The sequence below is a fragment of the Brachyhypopomus gauderio genome, chromosome 7, assembly GCF_052324685.1.
Source record: "Brachyhypopomus gauderio isolate BG-103 chromosome 7, BGAUD_0.2, whole genome shotgun sequence".
NCBI lineage: Eukaryota > Metazoa > Chordata > Actinopteri > Gymnotiformes > Hypopomidae > Brachyhypopomus > Brachyhypopomus gauderio.
This window is the reverse complement of record NC_135217.1, coordinates 17,189,709-17,210,196: the sequence shown is the minus strand read 5'-3', so window position 1 is coordinate 17,210,196 and position 20,488 is coordinate 17,189,709. Positions and strand designations below refer to the sequence as shown.

The 20,488-nt window shown below is 43.4% G+C and overlaps 2 protein-coding genes across 3 annotated transcripts; one reads left to right on the top strand and one right to left on the bottom strand.

Annotated features, from left to right (window-relative positions):
• Positions 1–3,509: 3,509 nt before the first annotated feature.
• slc7a14b (solute carrier family 7 member 14b) lies at positions 3,510–12,081 on the top strand. Of its 2 annotated transcripts, XM_077012180.1 has the most exons (9): positions 3,510–3,564; positions 4,211–4,278; positions 7,752–8,373; positions 8,811–9,047; positions 9,169–9,386; positions 9,502–9,648; positions 10,291–10,499; positions 10,665–11,500; positions 11,606–12,081. In XM_077012180.1, the coding sequence occupies exons 3-9, from the start codon at positions 8,076–8,078 to the stop codon at positions 11,836–11,838; spliced, it is 2,178 nt and encodes a 725-aa protein (XP_076868295.1). In that variant the 5' UTR covers positions 3,510–3,564; positions 4,211–4,278; positions 7,752–8,075; the 3' UTR covers positions 11,839–12,081. The 2 variants fall into 2 exon arrangements, with proteins under 2 accessions (XP_076868295.1, XP_076868294.1); XM_077012179.1 differs by lacking the exons at positions 3,510–3,564; positions 4,211–4,278 and adding an exon at positions 4,527–4,648.
• A 597-nt stretch (positions 12,082–12,678) lies between these two features.
• cldn11b (claudin 11b) lies at positions 12,679–15,645 on the bottom strand. Its single transcript, XM_077012182.1, has 3 exons — positions 15,269–15,645; positions 14,886–15,050; positions 12,679–13,941 (listed from the first exon to the last, which is right to left on the bottom strand). Exons 1-3 carry the CDS (start codon positions 15,492–15,494, stop codon positions 13,682–13,684), a joined length of 651 nt encoding a protein of 216 aa, XP_076868297.1. The 5' UTR covers positions 15,495–15,645; the 3' UTR covers positions 12,679–13,681.
• Positions 15,646–20,488: the final 4,843 nt, after the last annotated feature.

The window sequence follows — 20,488 nt, the reverse complement described above, 5'->3', positions numbered from 1 at the left end:
GCTGTTGTACCCCAAGAACGGCACAGTCCATGAACAAGACCACAGCCAGTCAAGGTCTAGTTCTGGATTCTGCGAGGTTGAGTTTGGGGACGTTTGTAACTGCACTGACTATAGTCACACCATCGGTACTCTCTCCACATCGTTGGCCTCTATAAGTTACCAGAGCACTGTTAGTGATTCAGGACACTATAGGGGTGATGGAGCTGCACACCGATGGCCTATGATGCTGAGGAACAGTGAAGAGCAAAGAGAGAAGAGTGAATCAGCATCACAAACCTCTGCAGGGGATGTGATTCCCAACGCCAGCTTTCTCTCCGTGGTCGGCCTGTATCCTGATTCACACTGGCCTGACATCTCCAACATACTGCGGCCCCAAGTGGTCCTGGAGCGTTCTTATAGGTCTGATCTCAAAAGCTGTGAGGGTTCAAAAGTTTACCACTATCCAAGTCCGCTGCATGCCGTGGCTTTGCTGAGTCCTCTCTACAACCCACAGAGCCCAGTATCACGCAGGAAGAAAAATGGAAGATGTTCTTCAGGAAGTTCTACTTGGAACACAAGCTCTTCAGAACTGAGACAAGGTTCTGTTCATACGCAAAGAGCTTATGAACATGCTTGCTGCCATTCGGGGTCGTCCTCATTGCTGCAGTCCACCATGTCATTGCCTCGGTGGCATGCCAGTCAGAAAGACAAACATGTTCATCCTGTGAATTGTAGATGTGAAGATGTGATTTTAAAGCGGGCCCAAGTCCATTGCTGGAGTCATGCTAGCACGGCGAGCACCGACAGGATGAACTTGTGGTCAAGGAGGAGCTCGGTCACACTTCACCGCACTTGCTCGATGGGCAAAAGCAAGGAGACTTTCAAATGCGCGCATTTTAAAGCCAGAGGTACAGAAGCAACATCATGTGAGCCAGCGATCTCCTCAGCACCTCCCAATGCATCCGATAGAGGGCGCATTAGCACGCCAAAGGACAGAGCTAGAAGACACACGGCTGCTTTGACCAACCTCAATATTTTCATGGAAAGCAACGACACTTCGTGTGGTGCGTTTCTTCAGCGTCACCGCAGTCTTAGAGCTTATGGTGAGAAAAACATAATTTGTCGTGGACATTCCTTTACATGACTGATACGGAGGAAGAACCTGATTCGTTTTTTTTGCAACTAGAAAACGGTTAATTTTATTAAATTTTTTTGTTGCTCATAACGTCTGAATATGAAGTTGGTTTATATTAGCTAAATAATATAAAGCTATGCATTGTTCTTTGATGTTCCTGATTCATTTAAAATTGTGATGGTAAAACAAGATTAAATAATTATATTTATCCTCATGACTGTTTCATGAACTTCAAAAACTTGCAGATCATTTCGCATGGTTGAACATTTGATTGCATTATTTAAAGACATTAACAAAGTTCCATGTAAATACACTTTTTAAATCTTTGAAGTGGTTCTGTGATGTGTATTCATAAGCATTGGTGGCCCATTCCTTTATCCTTGAATTAATCCTCCAGATTATTTTTCGGTTATTATGCACTTTAAATAAGAGAGCACATTCACAAAACCAGTTTAGTTAGATGTCTTAGGCATTATATTCTAATTCTAGATGTTTTCATCATTGTATCAAAGAATGAGACCAAAGAAGCATTTCCTGTATCAGTTGGACAATGAAATTAATGCAAATTCATTCTATGTTGACAGGCCTCATTTATTGAGGTGTAGCCAGTGAAATGACTCATTGTGTTGTGGATCCACCAGATGTCAGCAGAGATTCAAACTGGTAGCCCTAGGGTAGAGACTACGATATGCACTTTGACAGGCAATACTATAAAATATTGGCAATTCAACATAAGAATAATAGGGAGAATAAAATATTACCTTTGTCAAGTCACCATATTGAGGATTACATTTTAATAACACACAAACCATTTCAATAGAAATATTGTATATTTTATACAGTTAAGGCAAATTCAGGCATGTTTAATGATGGGGTCTGAGGTTGGTTTTGGAAGCACAGAAACAATTTTGGGGCAAACTTTCAAAGAAAATATCATATGTAGACTAAACCACCACAGGCTACACCAGGAATTCAGATTCAGAGTCTCATGACTCAACTCTGGGCAGACATTTGATCAGTGGTTGTTTTCAACTGCAGGGAAAGAAGAAACAAAGAGAGAGAATAGAAATGCACATTTTCTGTTTTATTTATTCCAGTTCCTTGGACTCCAGTGTGAATATATTATTAGGGTTTTTTTTTGGTGCATAAATGAGTATTTAGGCTTCCTTCCAGCGGGAGCTGCACAAAGTACTCGCTGTGATAGAATGTTCAAGGATCTTGTAGGTCAGCCCAGTCTCCAGACACTTTAATCAGACTCTACCAGGCTCTCTAGCCCTTTACATTTCAGCGTGTAGCTGGTGTAGACAAGCACTCTGGTTATATTGTTTGTTTGTTTTTTTTCAAGTTCTTTGTCTCTTAGCTAAATGTATATAAAACTGCTGCTACACAATTAGACAACGACCCCTTTATGACATGTTTCAAAGAGTCGTCATGGTGCTCCTGTAATGCAGAGGTGATGTAGTTAGAGTGTAACCATAGCAACAGTGAGTCATCCAAAGCAGATGTCTGTGCCCTTTGCAGAGACAAGAGAGCAGATCACCCTGATGTGTCAGTGTTGCTCCTGTACTGACCATCCTCACTGTTGTTGGGGTGGGGCTCGGAGACGCTAGTAAAACATGTGATTTAGAAGGATGTTGGTGTCGTAAAGAGTATGACCTACTGACAGATATGACCCAAAACTAAAATATGCTGAACTCTCTTTTTCAAAGACTGAATTTGAATTTACAAGCCAAAATGGTCAGTATTCGATTAAAAAAAAGATTTTTAAGAACTCAGTAAAGCATTAATCTCTGATCTGGGATCAGCTGTCTATGGGATGCCTTGCTGTTCTCTTTGTGCACTTTAAACGGCCATTAAGGCTTTCAGGGTGCTGTGCCTAGCTGAGTCACAGCTTTCCTGTATTGGCAACACCAGGATCTACGCAGCGAGGAGCACGAGCCTCTTACGTCAACTTCACTCCTCTAGTCGAGCTGACGTGCACACATTGTGCGCGGGCTTGTCACCGTCACTGAGAGCGATGTGGGTGGAGCTACTGAGGGCGGAGTTAGAGAGGATGCTACAACTGACACACTGCTGAGTTACCAGAAATGAGCAATGCCTACTTTTCCGAAAACATACCATGTTTTACAGCATTAAGCATTGCTGGTTAATACAGTGTGAAGAACTATGAGATCAAAATGATGACCTGCTAAAAAAGTTTGATACAGAAGTTATAGGAGATCCCTTAATGAGTATTAATTAATTGTATCATCTGCATTATTCATTTACTTATGCTGCAAGCTGACGAAAATTGGCAACTATCGGGGACTGCTGATTATATGGATTTAATTATGATTATTTCTGGTTCTTTTTTAAGCTTCAACGTCCCATTTAGGCAACAGCTGATCTATGCAAGCTTCGGTTTGTGATGCTTGTTCAGCAATAACGTTCATTCTATCCTTAGATCAAAGGTTAGTGTGACTTGCACTGACAATGGGATAAGTGGATACACCCCATGTATGATGTATCATGTATGATGACAATTGAGGTTTTAATTCATTATGCATGTTACGTGGTGGCCTTTCCCCCCCTCATGTAGCCTGACCAGGTCAGCACTGCAGGCGCGGGTCCAATGTAGGCTATTTTGAACGAAAACTGCATCGGTAAATTGAAGAGCCTGTTGTGTGTGTGCCATAGTGTTGTTCGCTGCAATACTATGAGCGTGACGCAAACGTGAAGCATGTTCTGACCGTCACCATAGCTACATGTTTGGAGCGGAACTTGAGATCCGCTCGGGTCTCGAGAGCCAGAGCTGAGAGGGAAGGCAATAAAAAATAAATTAGTTGGCATATCTCAGTTTAGCCCAATGAAAGCCACAATAAAACAAACCCTTCTGTTGCCAAACTTTGTTGCCAAACTTGCTGTTCTGTTTAACCATTTGGAAACAAACTACATTTGAGGGCTTGCAAAATTCAGCAGTAGTCTAAAAACAATATCTATCATATTGTTAATTGAAACATTGTTGGAAATCCATTCTTCATTCTATGCTTTAAAATAAATGCTCTGAATATTTTATTTACATTTATTTATATTGTTTATGGTTAATTTTGGCTACAGACGCCCTCTCCTTATGGCTTGCCGTGAGCGACACCTGTGTGGTTCACTCTGAAGAGAGAACGGGAGAGGTAAACCTTTTAATAGGCACTATTCATTTATCTTCTCATTGTCTCATTAAATATTTCCATATATAAATTTGCTACAATTACAGCTTCTCCGGGCTTTGTGCCGGACAAGGCATGGAGGTAACGGAATATTAATTTATGAATATTAAAAAGTAGGCTATAGGCTACTTTGAAACATCCGCCGAAGAAACGGTGACGTAAACAGACGTTGAATGGAGGACAACGTTGAATAATTCATTTTGATCTGATCACATGGAATAACCAGTGAATAATTCACCACATCTCCGCACTGTCTGTGCTTTGTGTGTCTGGATGCCGTCCTCTGGAGATTGTTCAAACAAGCGTGGTCTGTTGGTCTTTAGGTCCACCAAGGGTAAGTTTCTTGCTCCATGTGAACTACTTATTGCTGCTTTTCAACCGAAATTAGACTCAAAGACGCCCGGTTGGAAGTCATTTCGATGAGGTGTATCACCATCAAAGCGGGCACATACAAGTCGTTTCAGTTCCATGCGACTTAAAACAGTTTTGCTAATTAAAACACGGGCTGAAGCGTGATGCATGATGTCTCTGTTAAACTAACCTGTCATCACAGGATTGCCTCATGGTGTGCTTGCATGTCCCGGGTAGTTGGGAGAACTGAGAAGTTGTACGCTCTATTTTGACAACTCTCAATGGACTTGAAATTGACTCATCATCCTTATGAATATTTCATTCGTGAATGGCTTTATATTACATATTAATAATATATATTACATTTCAGCAATGTAAGCTCGACGTTTCACGATACACTGTTTTAGATATGTTGGCTAAATAACGGGATTGACAGGAAAATTATTAGTTGTCTCATCATTAATAGTTTTAAACCAAGCGTCGTTCTGTGTTTATATAATTGTCCGTGAGAAGTATGACAAACACAGCGAACGCACTAAATTTTGCGCCGAATTTCAATGACGTTTTGTCGTGTTGTCCTATCGGCGCGCCACAGGAGCTAACCAGGGTCCTGAACGTCCATGAAGATTAGCCCTTATTTTCTGTGGGGGATTTGGATGCATGATTATAAACATATTCGGGGCTAATTTCCGTGACATTAGTTTAATGGTTTTATTAAAATAAGTTTCTAGCAAAAGGTCAGAAACCCCTTCTGTTTGGACGTCGTTGATTTCATGCCGTTTTGAACTCGGTTTAGTGGCAAGGGCGCGTGCACATGCACGTGCAGCGTATTTCTTTAATTTCGCCCTTTAGTAATCTATATAAAGGTTTGTCAGCGCTTCTGCGTATCAAGTTACCTGTGTTTGGATAGACTATGCCACATATTTTTTCCCCGATATCTGAAATGTTTGGGTAACATGGAAATTTCATAATATACGAACAAAAATGTCAAAAATAATCTAAAAAAAAATCACAACTTCAAAATTACATTCACATAGGTTATCCAATCATATGCCCCTAGCCATTATCAAATTATTTCTCAAAATAGGCCATTAGTTCTGTGACGACAGGAAAGTAACCGTAATCTAAGGTGATCATCGGTAGCTACCAAGTGCTGTGGTCTGGACAGGCTCCAATCTAACCAGCAGCATCAACTGGATGATCTAATTTCACATCAGCTCAGAGTGGAGGTGGTCTGCCGTTGCGTGTCCATGTTGTGTGTCCATGTTGTGTGTCCTGCATCACCAGAGTCTCAATCTCTTAATATATTCCTCCAGCTTCACACTTATTGTTCTTTTTCTGTTCTAGAAGTCCTAGAAGCACCAATAGGCCTTAAATGTGTGCTTTTTATAGCTCTCCCTAATGTCAAGTAAGTAACAAGGGACCAACTACCCATAAATGTAATGGTCTAGCTTTGTGTTGAGCCTCCGCTCCTTCTGTAGTGTCTTGGCTGTGTCTCTATCCACCTCTCCAGCTGTCAAGTGGCCCTAGAGCAGATAGAAAAAAAGCCTGTTGCTTCTAGACGTGCCTCCTACACACTGTCTGGGAAATAGTGCCTTCTTAGCCCCTCCCACTCCCGGGACCCCAGCTATGACGTCAGTGTTTTGTCTGGACATACAGAGCAAATGTAATCAAGTGACCTCATCAGTCAAGGTGCCCAGAATGAATCATCTCAGTGTTTGTAAATCAATCTTTATCTGTGAATGACTCAGGAAGCTTTGGAGCTGACTGTCCATGTTTGTTTTAAAGTATTGCAGTTTGTCTTCGCCATTAATTTATACTTAAACTAAAACATTTGAAGTCTGAGATATTCCTTTACATCTTGTGAAGACTGTGACTCTAGATATCTGACTGTAGAGTCAGATAAGTCACAAAAGGTAAAAGAAAAAATATACTAAGTTTGAATGAATTAGCTAAATATTATTCAACCCTACAAAAGGCTTAAAAGTAAATGCAACAAAATATGCAAAGACATTTAGACCTCAGAGGGGGTTAATGACCATGTGGTCCAGTGAGATGCTCGGAAATGAGTGGGTCACTCAGACATGAGAGGCTGATCAGCGTAATTACAACGTTTCTAAAGAGAAGATGACTTGTAGCTGTGACACTTGAGGAGAAGTGCCTGCCTCCAGTCCTTTGTCTGCCTCTCTCTCTCTTTCCCAGAAGATCCTCCTCTTTGTAGCCTATTGCGATCCTCTTCTGTCTGCCTGTTTCGTAAAGTGGTCAAAGCGGAGGCACTTTCCGACATCGTGAGGCCAGAGCAGGTCCCCCTGTGCCAGGACTGGAAATTACAGCCAGGCAGAGGGGGTGTCTCATGTGTCTCACTGTTCTGGAATCAGTCAGCTGCAGTAATTGATGCTTGGTGCACATTAGAGTGAGGCAGACGACGGGCTGTGAGGCTGGTACAAGTACAGAAGCCGACTGGAATGAGCGAGTGGCTGTAGAAAGGCGACGCGACTTAACGATGTTACCAAGGAGATGATTGATGTGTAGATGATGACAGTGGAGAAAGTGAGACTAATAATGCATGAAAGTAAAAGATTGAAAGGTGGATGCGGTTTCTGCTCATTTATTTCAGTATTCATTCTGTGTTTAGTGTAATTGGTCAGTATAACTCTACCTCCATTTTGTTTGGGCTCTGCTGCTGTTGTCTACTCTCTCCATCCTTCCTCTTCAGAATGAAAACTCAGGAATGGTGTGTGCGGCTGGGCCTCAGAGCTCACTTTGTTCTTGCCATTTGTATTTCAATACCCTGCTATACCCTGATCATTGTCTGATTTAAAAGGCAAATGAGTTGTGGCACCATACTAACATTTCATTTTAATCAGTGCACTAGTTTTTTCTCAGTTTTACTTATTTTATATATCGGATTAATTGTATAAGTCAAAACTATTTCCATTGTTTAATTTAACTGGTCCAGAAAAATAATTGATATGAATGTCGTTGTCGAACTCCAGGCTGTGTTCTCTTTGTTTTCCCTGAGTTTGTCCAGCAGTTAAAGCTTTTGGCTAATCCTCCTCTCTCATGTTCCTCCCCCCGCATCTCAGCACACACCCAGGGTTTGAGCTGCACCATGGTCTCCCACATGCTGGAGGGTCCTCTCTAAGAGACCAGCGAAACCGAGAGAGAGAGAAGGAGAGAGAGAGAGAGAGAGAGAGAGAGAGAGAGAGAGAGAGAGATTGGAGAACAAAAGAGGTGAGGCACAGACACTTAACAGCACGGGAGCAAGAGGGTTCAAAAGCCTGAGGCACGAGGCACTGACACCGAGCGTAGTCGTCTCCCGGGCCGCTCTCCGAGTCGTCTCCGAGTCGTCTCCGAGTCATCTCCCAGGCCGCTGAGTCAGCCTGCTCATCGGCTCCTAATCGTCCAGGATGAACTCCTTTCTATCAAAGCTGGACCCCAGGCGCGTCGAGTGGGACATGTCCTGGTACGCGTTCCACTCCCGTGTGATGCGCACCAAGCCGATGGACTCCATGCTGGAGGGGTCCATGGACATGCACGGCACCCGGCTGGCGCAGGTCCTCACCACCGTGGACCTGGTCTCTCTCGGCGTGGGCAGTTGCGTGGGCACCGGGATGTACGTGGTCGCTGGGCTGGTGGCCAAGGAGATGGCGGGGCCCGGAGTGATCATGTCCTTCATGTTCGCAGCCATGGCGTCCATACTGTCAGGTTAGGCGGCAGGGCCGAGGGGGGGTGGCGCTTGTGAAAATGTTGCGTGGAGGTTTGAGGTTTTTGTATTGTTGCTGATGATGCTTGTTGTTTATTATGTATTTCTCTATCTTTTCTTCTTTCTTTCTATTTTTTTCAAGGCTGTGTGTGTGTCTGTGAGTGCGGCCATATGCAAGAAGCAAATACATAGAGATGATAAATGACAAACTACCTGTAACTACATCAAGCTGTTATTTGTGTGCTTTTTCCATTGTACACAGACCCTCACCTGTCATTCATAAAGGGCTTCGTCAGCCTGCTGAACCCCGTTTCAATCTGCTTTTACCTACCATTTCGCTCTTTACAGTTCACAAAGTCACTCATGTATGAACCCAGTTTGCGAGAAAAAAAAACTCAACCATGCAGTATGTGTAAATGTGTACATATTTCACCACAAGGGGTGTGCTATGCTGAGTTTGGGGTGCGAGTGCCAAAGACCACTGGCTCCGCCTACACCTACAGTTACGTCACGGTGGGGGAGTTTGTGGCCTTCTTCATCGGGTGGAACCTCATCTTGGAATACCTGATCGGCACGGCCGCTGGTGCCAGTGCTCTTAGCAGCATGTTTGACTCTCTGGCCAACCACACCATCAGCCACTTCATGATCAATCACCTGGGCACTCTTAATGGCTTGGGTGAGTGACTTGCAGTTAATTTCAGGATTTCTGGATACACTGACCTTACATTACATGTTGATTTCTGACCTTTCTGGGAGGTGGTTATACACGACGTGCATGCTCTCTCTGCTCTGCTCAGGTAAAGGGGAGGAGTCGTATCCTGATCTACTGGCTCTACTCATTGCTGTCCTAGTAACGGTGATTGTAGCATTGGGCGTAAAGAACTCTGTGAGCTTCAACAATGTGTTAAACATCATCAACTTGGTTGTGTGGGTGTTCATGGTCATCGTGGGCCTCTTCTTCGTCTCCAGCTCTAACTGGGACAATGGCATGTTCCTACCGTACGGCTGGTCAGGGGTGAGCACACGAACACGTTGCTTCCATTTGGTGTGCAAGTCCAAGATCAATTTAATGCTTGGCAGATGAAAAATCTCACTATTGTGTACTGATCTGCTGATCTTTTGTCGTGCAGGTGATGAAGGGAGCTGCCACCTGCTTCTATGCCTTCATTGGGTTCGATATAATTGCCACTACGGGCGAGGAAGCTAAAAGCCCGAACACCTCCATCCCCTACGCCATCACCGCCTCCCTGGTCACCTGTCTCACGGCATATGTCTCTGTTAGTAGCTGCACACACCTACCTGGGCCTGTTTGCCTTATGTGCTTTTACCTTCTTGTTCATGGTGTTCTCACCTAATATAATCAGTAGATCTGAGAACATATTGGATTCTCTACCTATTCCTGCTTCTCCATTCATAAAAAGCAATGTAGGGTTGTCAGTACTCTTGTTGAAGAGTTTTCAATGCTTTAAATTCATTAGCTGATTAGCTGGTTTCTAGATGAGATGCTGAGAAAAATTAAGGACTGAAAATTCACCACACTGTGTATTTTCCAACATTGGATATTCATTTAGTTATCTGGATTGTGAAAACGTTAAGATTCCTCATCCAAAAAGCTGAACATACTCTGAGACAGGAATAACCATCTACTTACAGACAGTACATATTGTGCGATTAGTTCTTGTTTTCTCTAAGGAGAAATTAGTTCTCCTTAGTTATTGAAATATAGAATTTCGGTATTCTTGAGTCATACCATGAAAACCAACCACGTACAGTCAGAGGTATATTAAACAATGCCTTCTCTCTGGCTTAACGTAGCATTCTTCTGGCATAAATGTTTCAGTGTTCATTACATTTTTGTAGTACTTCAGCAAAGAACTGAGTAGAATAGTAAATGTATGTGTTGATGTATTTTGCGCTAGGTGAGTGTGGTCCTCACCCTCATGGTGCCCTATAATCAGATCGATGGGGATGCACCTCTGATGGAGATGTTTGCTGTGCACGGCTTCATGGTTGGGAAGTACATAGTGTCTGTGGGCGCCATCGCTGGACTCACCGTCAGTCTCCTCGGTTCTCTCTTCCCCATGCCCAGAGTCATCTACGCAATGTCGGGCGACGGCCTGCTTTTTAGGTGGGCGGCTGATCCTATTCGTGTGTGTGAGCTGTGCATATATATCCCTGCATGGATATGCACGTTCCTGCTCTAAGCAATTTCTGGCACAAATTGAGTGTGAGTCTTCTCATGAAGCTGTTCTTCATTTGACCATGTGTGCACGTGTGCGCGTGTTCTCGACAGGTTCCTGTCCCACGTCAGTCCGCACACAGAGACGCCTGTGGTGGCGTGCATGGTGTCTGGCTCCCTGGCTGCTATGCTGGCTCTGCTGGTCAGCCTGAGGGACCTGATCGAGATGATGTCCATCGGCACACTGTTGGCCTACACACTGGTGTCCGTGTGCGTGCTCTTGTTGCGGTACCAACCGGAGAGAGACGGCTTCACCACCATCATCCCCGAGGAGGCAGAGGTCTGGAAGGGCAACGAGGGTGACGTCAGCTCACCCACCAGTGATGTAGGAGAGTACGGCAATACCTGCGGGGCCAAGAACCTGCCCTCCAAGGGATACGATGAGCGACTGATCAAGTCTGACTCTGGTGGCTACCAGTCTGACAGCTCGGTCTACAGCGAGAAGGGCGTGGAGTTCGACGACAAGGCAGACGGCACGCTGACGTGTCTGCTGAAACGCGTCCTGGGCGGCAATTACTACACGCTGCGGGTGCGACTGGGCCTGCCGGATTTGAGTGCCCAGCCCACGCCCGCTACTGGACGCATCGTGGCCTACTGTGTCCTCCTGCTGTTTTTCCTGTCCTTCTTACTGTGGACGCTGGTCATATACGGCCTGGATGAAACCTCGGGGGCGGCGCTCTGGGTCCTGGAGCCGATCGCGATGACCATCGCTGGCTTCATTGCCTCTCTGATTGTCATCATCCTACGGCAGCCGGAGAGTCCCAAAAAGCTGCCGTACATGGCGCCTTGCGTTCCCTTTGTGCCGGCAGCTGCCATCCTGGTGAACGTCTACCTGATGCTCAAGCTGTCCAGCATCACCTGGGTTCGCTTTGCCGTGTGGTGTTCTTTGGGTATGACAAATTAATCGAAGAAGAAAAAAATATTCACAGATGTGGCTTGAGATGCGATAATCAACACCTACAACCCGTGTCTCTATCTCTCCTCTCCTCATTCAGGTCTCATGATCTACTTTGGCTACGGGATGTGGAACAGCTCTTTGGAGCTGAGCGCCAGAGAAGAAGAGGCCCACGCCAGCACCTACCAAAGGTACGATGCTGAGGTTGACGACAGCTTCGCCATTGATGAACAGCCCCAGCCCGAGGAGGAAGGCAGGGAAGAGGGCTACCATGGCTGGGCAGCCGAGCAGAGGGGCTATCAGTACCACAATCAGCAGCAGCAATACCAGTAGCCAACAAGCACAGGACACCTACTGATGGCTGCAGTCCTCTGAGACAGGGACAGGACAAAAGGGCTTTGTGCAGCTGGCTACTGATGACATAGGACCAACAAATGAGGGTGGACTGCACGGGCCATTTGTGTAAAAAGCAACGAGTGTTGGTTTGACAGCTCTATTTACGCCTGACCGTGTTTTGTTAGACATGACGAAAGTTGACTAGATTTTGTTTGTTTTTTCAAAGCTTTTACTTTTTTTTATTTTTGCTTGACATTGTACAAAAATGTGCAATTATTATATGACTGTACGTTTCTGACTGTGATGGTGATCGTAACCCAAGGCAGATATGCCCTGGAAAGTCTGTGAAGGTAGCTCAGATCAGTCAGGAGATGAAGCTGTCCACCAATCTGGTTTGAGTAACGCTTCAATAGTGCCTTCTCATTTCCCCATTACTCTAAAGATATTTTCAGAAAAGAGGTTGTGTTTCTATGTGGCTTATGTACTACAACATATTCCAGGATTCTTATGTTTGTCAATGCCCACTTGGAACAAAAACACATGATACATAATTTTGTCTTTATTTTATATGAAAAGAAAGCAATGGAAACTTGTTTGTATTTTATTTCTAAACATTCCTGTATTATCAACAACATTCATAAAGCTGTCTTATTTTAAGATGTCAGTGTACAGAAATATTATGACTGGCATGGCTGAACAAGTAATACAAAGCCTATTGCAAATATTCAAAGACATTAATATGCTATTTGTATGGTGGTTTGTGGGATATTTTACTGCTATTTCCCCCAACTGTTCGAATGTGTATGAAAATATCTGTGTTTCATGTTTTTGGCTATGTGCATAAATATCTCCTGGATCAAAATAAACAGTGTGTACATAAACTTAGATATTGAGTGATTTTGTTGAACACTGCACATTTTACATTCATTAATTTAATATTTATTTCATAATCACTGTGTGTGAGTGTGTGTATGGTAAATGCCGGCCCTGTCAATGCAGGTAATTGCCACATTTTTCTAGGGTGTGTAACCAAACTAGATATAAATATTAGTTTTACTATTAATCCTGCTGCCAGTTCAGATCAGATTTGGTTAGTTTAAATCACTCCAGTACATTATGTTGTACTGTATTTTTGATTGTATGGCATACTCAGTCCCCTGCATGAACATCACGTTGATGAAAGAATTCATTAAATTAAAACAGACAGCATATGAGAGAATGAGGCATTCACTGGTTTATCTGGCATTCACTGGTTTATCTGGCATTCACTGGTTTAACTGGCATTCACTGGTTTATCTGGCATTCACTGGTTTAACTGGCATTCACTGGTTTAACTGGCACTGGTTTAACTGGCATTCACTGGTTTAACTGGCATTCACTGGTTTAACTGGTCCTAATAAAGATTTTTGTCAGTTGACAGATTTCCTGAGGGATCCTGAGCAGGATGGAGGGAACAGCTTTGCAGGAAAAAACAGAGAGAAGACACCTGGCCTTCTACCCTTCTATCACCTCCGGCTTCCTGCCTGTCTGCAGTCTGACTCTCTCTGTCACATGACCAGGTACAAAAAAATAATTATACATAAAACAAAGTTTGTATGACTACTGTAAGATGAACACAGTATAAAGATTAAGCATTATAGGACATGGATATTTGTACTTGTCCAGAGTGAAATATAATAAAGTAGGACATAAGTAGAACAAAAAATAACATAACAAAAAATAAAATATATACATAAAAGTTCACGTGTTGCTGTGATAGCCTGGTCTTGACATGGTGTAGAGAGGGAGAACAATTCCTGCCTTCGGATGTGGAGAGTGAATCCGTTTGAAGTTCCTGATCTCAGACATGGGCACTTTTGGCATGGTTGCTTGAGGCCTGAATGGAGTTGGTCAGGCCACTCTGTTTGGAGTAATGGAAGCGGTTGTCACGGTACTGCGCTGACGGGTCCTCCCCTGAGCAACAGGCCATGAGGGAACCCCCCAGCAAACAAAAGGCAGAACCCAGCCAGCCGGCGTACAGGGAGAACCCGAATGACATCAGGCCATCCTCATGATGAACTCCGACTGGAAACCATACAGTGGACACTATTCCACACACAGCTGCAGAAAGAGAAAGCAACATTATAATCAATCCCCTAATTTTATAGCACGTAAACATGAACTGAGAACAGGCCGGCGACAGCAAAAAACCCAAGATGTCAGTCTGAAACTGATCACAAAAAATGTTACCGTTTTAAAATGCTCAAAATGACTGAATTATCAGACGGTATAATGCGGTGTCATTCTGTGACAGCTGACCAGGGCAGGCCCTTCCTGCAGGATGACGGCTACCTCTGGAGAATCTAGGGAAGAGTGACCTGGGTACAGTTTCAACACCATCACTAGATGGAGGAAAAAGGCCTCAGATGGTGAGTGACCTCATCCTGATTTGGGCTTCATTTTGAAAACCTCAGGCTCCAAATATGCATTTATCTGTATTTTAGAGTGTACACTGCTTCCTATTCCCTCCACCAATCATTATCTCATTTTCACAGCCCTCTATAATCTACTACAGCAGCAACTTCTGTTTGCAAACATTCCTTCTCTGCCCATACAACGATTTTTAGGCATTATTTTAGGATTTGAACAGTTTTTTGTGGTCCTTCTGCTACGGTCTACCACTAAATCATGAATACACATTATCATTGCAAATTCACCAACACCCAACCACTGTTCATTCAAACCACATGTAGGAACTCATCCAAACTCTTACTGACCACATCCCAAACCGCTGTATGAGGGTGACTAAATCAAAGTTGTCCAGTCATAGAAAATGGTGTCTGAAGGTTTTCATTTCAACCAAATGTGTGCGCACCTAATCCCACGTGTCGATTCTTAACCTTCAAACAGCGGCTGTATCAAGTGCATAATTGAATAACAACCTGCAGGAGGTTGGACAGTACAAATCACATTATTCACACCGTATCACACCAAATCGCCTGAAAACACATACTAAACATTACATATACGCATTCCTTATGAGGGTATATGGAAGCCCAGCTTACACATCAGCAATATCAGGACCCCTCCTATGATGGCGCGTCTGCGCTTGGTCCCTTCGGTCTCGTGGCTGAGCTTTACGCACGGCATCGCCAAGAGCGCGAGCATCATGCACGGGAGGCCAAGGAGGGAGGCAGAGATCATCAGAGCGCGAGAAACCTGGATATATACTGGCAGACCAACAGTTAAACACATGCAACACAGTCAAGATGCAGAAATCCTTTTAATGATGAAACAAAATATTCAACTTGGACAAGCGAATTGTTTTTAAATATATTAAAGCGAACAGTTTTTAAATATTGCGAAAATTTGCTGTTCTGTATAGTAGAAAATCAAAACTCATGTCAAGCAAGTAGAACAAAGTGTTTCAGAATGTAAAATATCTTACCAGGCAGAGAAAGAATTTGATTCAAGGATTCACATTGGTAGAGAGACGCAGAAATAACGCATTCTGCCCATAAGCCTTTAGACTCCAGCTTGTCCATGTTTTTGCAGGTATGCATCCCGTAGTTGCATGTCACCACCCAGTCATTCGTAGAGGTCGCAATTATAATCCCAATCCATCCGATTACACTTAAAAAGAACCCACAAAGCAGTCGACAGCTTAGCGACATATTGTAAAAACGTGAAAAAATGGTGAAAAGCGGAATGAGTAAAAAAAACAGTTCGTGTGTCGATGTCACTTATTATTTTGGTTTCATAAGTTATTTTGGTTTCTTAGCTCTTCTGTGCACGGGAAGCTGAAATACCTAGGAAACCAGTGAACTAACTTATTTTGTAAAGATGGGTTTCATAGTGGGCTTGTCCCGGGACTGGCGGCGTGCCCCTTTCGGCTGTTAAACCAATCAGAGGAAGGCGCAACACATGTGACATTTTTCATTTACCCTGATCTAGAATCAAGACTTTGAACAATGGCCTACGTTATAGCCTATAAGGTGTGTATTAAACTCTAGTAGGCTAAAACATACATATACATACTATAGGACAAATGCGGGTATGTTTTCCACATATCGTATATAACACAATTGTCTGTCTCAGTATTGTGCTGCCAGACATGTTATGGAACGTCAAAAGGGCCTATAAAATGCAAAATGATAGAAGACGACTGAATGACAACTGGTGAAAAGTGAAGCCAGTCTGTATCTGCCGCCCTCTAATGGCTGACTGTAGTACAAGCGACCCCGCCTAATTCCCACGGGGACACATATACATATAAACTTATGTAAAATATATATAGCATATTTTCTTTAAAATTCACATTTGGAGTACAATGGCATGTCCAAGTATAATTAGGCTAACAGTGTTTATTAACTAACTTTTATTTTATTAACTAAAATTAAAATATGAGCTTTGAATTTATTTCTGTAATGATATTTTAATGCATAAACAGTGCAAAAGCTATCATTGTAAATTTGTCCTAAATTATGGTCAGCCTTGTTTTAAATGTGGGAGGATTAGGAAGCTTTATTTTATTTTTAAAGCTTGATTTTAAACTATTTTCTTTCAGAAATGTTAATGTATTCATTATTACTCCACTGTCAAATGTCTTTAATATTAACCTTATTAATTGTAAATATAAATGATTAATAAAATGAGTTCACAGTGTAAGCTGGTTTGTGTAATATGTAATTGTAATTAAGAATTTCAGAATTTCCAAAGATGATAGTGTCAGTAAAAATGTCATATTTCTGATGGTCAGTACCTTTGAACTAAGATACCTTTCAAACTATTTAAAAGCAATGTCCTTTATTTTTATAAAACCCCCAAATGTCATATTTGTTAACACAGTGTCACCTCAGTTCAGTTATTTAACAATTTAAAAATTGGAATAATATAATACAAATTGAAAAGCATATATTAAGAAAAGTGTAACGTTTCTTTCTCAAATCTATTTTCTTTCTATTACAAGTTATATATATTTCTGTTTTATCCTTACATTTTATTTTTATATTCTTCCATTTCATTTATGGTGTGTAAGGCAGCCTGTGTGTCCTTTGCATAGGAAGCACGATGCGTGAGAAATTCAAGGCTCTGATTCAGCAAACGTGTCTGCCCTAATATCAAACTCACTCCTACACACACACACACACACACACACACACACACACACACACAATGCAGCTGCCCTGCTCCAATCACTTGATTACTGACTGCTTACACATTTGCCTTGTTTCTTCCTTTGTTTTCTCCTTCTATTTAAAGCCCACGGGAACACTCATCCAGTGCTGCACGCTACTCCTCGTTCCTGCATGCAAACAAAGCTCCAGGTGAAACTGTTACTTTGCTACATTGTTACACCTCAAAAACTACTGCCAGTACTATCACCTTTCAAGCTTTTTTGTTTTTAATCACCATGTGCTTCCTTTGTTGGCTTCTGTCTTGGTAAAGAACAAAAACACTTAATTCTCACACACATCTTTGGGCAGTGAGCTTTGGTCCATGATCGACCACCTCTCTGTGAATCTGTCCACACTGGCGTGTGAGCACCCAGGTACTGAGAGGGTGCTCTGCTATTTTGCCACACCGGGAGTGTGTGATGGGGCTCCCAATGGCTGCAAAGGGTTTGTGGTTCACTGTGCACTCTCTTCGTCTTACCAGGCCTCCCTGCCTAAATAAGGTATGTCGCCTTCATCATCTCTCTGCTGATGGAGAGGACTAAGACGTGGAGGACTGTGCTGATATCCTGCACTCTATGCTACAGTATGATTACCTCAACTTTGTCCAAGACTCCTGTTCATCAGTCAACTACACCACGGATTTCTGGACCCTAACTGCTGCTATGGATACCTTCATCGAGGGCTTCATCGATCTGCAGTCAGAGCTTGCCTGCAAACAGGATGCAGAATTCCTGACTGATGTCTTTCACATTTCCATAACTCATGACTGCTTCCTGGAAGAGAAACACTGCTACCTTAGTTGGAGGTTCCTTCCTAAACACTTGTCCTCAATTTGCCTTGAGGATCCCATATAGCTGGGTGGAGTCCAGCACTGGGCTGATGAGAGAGAGAGAGAGAGAGAGAGAGAGAGAGAGAGAGAGAGAGAGAGAGAGAGAGAGAGACAAAGAGAAGATGAGTGCAACTCCCGTCTCAGTAATGTTTTACGTGACGGTGAAGGTTTTCCACAAAGGGTGTTCTTCTCTTGTGTCACTCTGGTCCCCAGGGAGCACATTGGGAGCTTTGCCAGATAGTTCAAGATCTGATCTGGTCCCCTGCCATCACCACCGTGGGTGCAGGCACTGGATGGAAGTCCTGTGGGCAAAGGACGTATTGATCGTGTCTCTCCCCATATCCAGTTACAAACTGACAACCGACAACCCTCACTCATCACGTTTCCTTTTCTTTGTTCCCTGCCCCTCCCCAATCCACTAATTGTGCACACCTGAACCACACGTTTTATGGTCACGTAACCAGATTACACAGCAGGATCCCTCATGACAACTATGCCGTCTCCAGAGGAAGACCGCACCCTTCCCATCCACCCCCAAGGAGAGTCCGGAGGCCATAACACCACAACACAAGGCCATAACACCAACCCTTACCAGGACCTAACAGAGGCCACTTCTCTCCCCATCATTCACATGACTGCACAATAAACTTAAAGGAGGGGGATGTCCCCCTAGATGCAGGATTTACCCAATCTCACAGAAGGAGGAGCAGGTCATGGCGCATTACATCCACAAGGCTTTAAGAGAGGACTACATTCACTTCTCCACTGGCAGTGACTGTGGCATTTTCTGCAAACCAGAAAGCTTTGGGATTCAGATTTGGGTGTGTGTTGGCCTTACTGTCCCAGCAGACATGGGAAAAGTCCAAACTCAAGCCAATGGTTTGAGCAGAATTGCAGGGACTGGGAATTTTTGGCAATGGGGGAGCACGGACCATAAAAACCGGGAGTACCTCCAAACCATGAAGCGACTAATGTCCAGGCAGTTTTAGAGGTTCGTGTTCTTCTCCTGGCTTATGTTTTACACTGGGATCGAAGAAACTTCAAGCAGACCTGCTCTCCTGCCAGTTCAGCACTGAGAAACATCTCACCACCCAAGAGCCATGGCAGGAATTCCAGGGGAAGCTAAACATAACAGTGAGTGAAGCAGGCGGTAGAGAAATCCCTGTGTTTGTAGTGTCAGCTGCACCGAGACTCCCATGCAGGTGTAAGACTCATCCACTTTGAGTGTGTTCTGGGGTTCAACCTCCACAGCACCAGTAGAAGCCCTTCACCTCTGACCGACTCACTGTACAGACGTGGTGCTAGCAGAGCCAGCAGATATGGGAAGAGACTCACTTACAGTCGCACATGGCCATCACAACCTTCAAGCGCAGGGCAGTTCTACCAGCCCTGCTGCCAGATCACTATCACTATCGATGGAGCTAGACGGGGGTCCAGCATATAAGGTGAATGCCCTGATAGACTTGCAGTGAATGAAGAGGCAGCTCCAGTACCTTCCAGTGTGTGAGGAGCAGTGATGGCTTAGTTACCTTGAAAAAGTAATCCGATTACTGATTACTGATTACTGTTTTAAAAAGTAACTTAGTTATGTTACATATTACTTGATTTTAAAAGTAACTACGTTAGATTACAAGTTACTTTAGTAGTTACATTCAGCAGCAAAATGAATTTTTCCAATACTCACTTTATTGGAAGTGCATTAACAATGTGTCTCCTGACATTACGTTTGTGTTGCTGCACGGTATTATTTGTAAATATATTTGTAAAAGTAATACAAGCGAACTATTCAGTCAGACAGCTACTTGTTGTGAAATGAAATACCATTACAATTTCAAGCATTTTTAAGTATGTTAGTCAAAATTCCAGCACTTTTCAAACCTGGAACAATAAGCAAAATTCATCAGGTAAATGTCCCTTCCCCTGTTTTTGAGGGGTGTTTCTTTATACTACCACATATCGTTTCGGAGAACACTGCACAGAATGACGTGAACGTGCCCGCACTCTCACAGGTTCGCGCGAAGCGTGCAGAGTCGAGCGCTACGGTCAGATGCAAAAGTATAACTGAGCCAAGAAGAAAGCAAAAATATATATTTTTACTAAGGAAAATAAAAATAGTAACGCACAGTTACTTGGATAAGTAACTTTAATCCGATTACTGGACTGGAAATAGTAATTCGTTATACTACTCGTTACTGAAAAATTTCATAAAATTAGAGTAACTGACATCACTGGTGAGGAGTATGATCTGGTGGAGAAACACCAGGTGCTTGACTCTTAAATCTGGGATTCCATCCTGGTGGCCTTCTTCCTTTGAGCTCACTCATTCAAACCTGCTCCCCATTTTTAAAGTTCAGCAGAATGTTAGGGGGTGTACATTACGTGCTGTTACATGCAGCAGGTGCCCAGCCCGAGGTACACGCCCACGCCCGATGTACACGCCTACACATTGCACCTGCTCCGCTCCCACTCACCTGATTACTGACTGCTTGCTACCTGTGTGTTCTTTGGCTTCTTTGTTTTCTCCCTCTATTTAAAACCCATGTGAACACTCATCCAGTCGCGTGCCTGGCTCCTTGTTCCTGCGTGCAAAGAACGCCCCAAGTGAAATCGCTACTCCTCTGTGTTGCTATGCCTTGATAACTATTGCCAGTGCTATCGCCTT

Coding starts and splice junctions, on each gene's coding strand:
- cldn11b (XM_077012182.1), bottom strand. CDS start 15,494: ATGTCGCTAAGCTGTCGACTGCTTTGTGGGTTCTTTTTAAGTGTAATC. Junction 15,051..15,268: donor TCAAATTCTTTCTCTGCCTG/GTAAGATATTTT, acceptor TTGGTCTGCCAG/TATATATCCAGGTTTCTCGC. Junction 13,942..14,885: donor GGTCCTGATATTGCTGATGT/GTAAGCTGGGCT, acceptor CTCTTTCTGCAG/CTGTGTGTGGAATAGTGTCC.
- slc7a14b (XM_077012180.1), top strand. CDS start 8,076: ATGAACTCCTTTCTATCAAAGCTGGACCCCAGGCGCGTCGAGTGGGAC. Junction 9,048..9,168: donor GGGCACTCTTAATGGCTTGG/GTGAGTGACTTG, acceptor TGCTCTGCTCAG/GTAAAGGGGAGGAGTCGTAT. Junction 11,501..11,605: donor TGCCGTGTGGTGTTCTTTGG/GTATGACAAATT, acceptor CTCCTCATTCAG/GTCTCATGATCTACTTTGGC.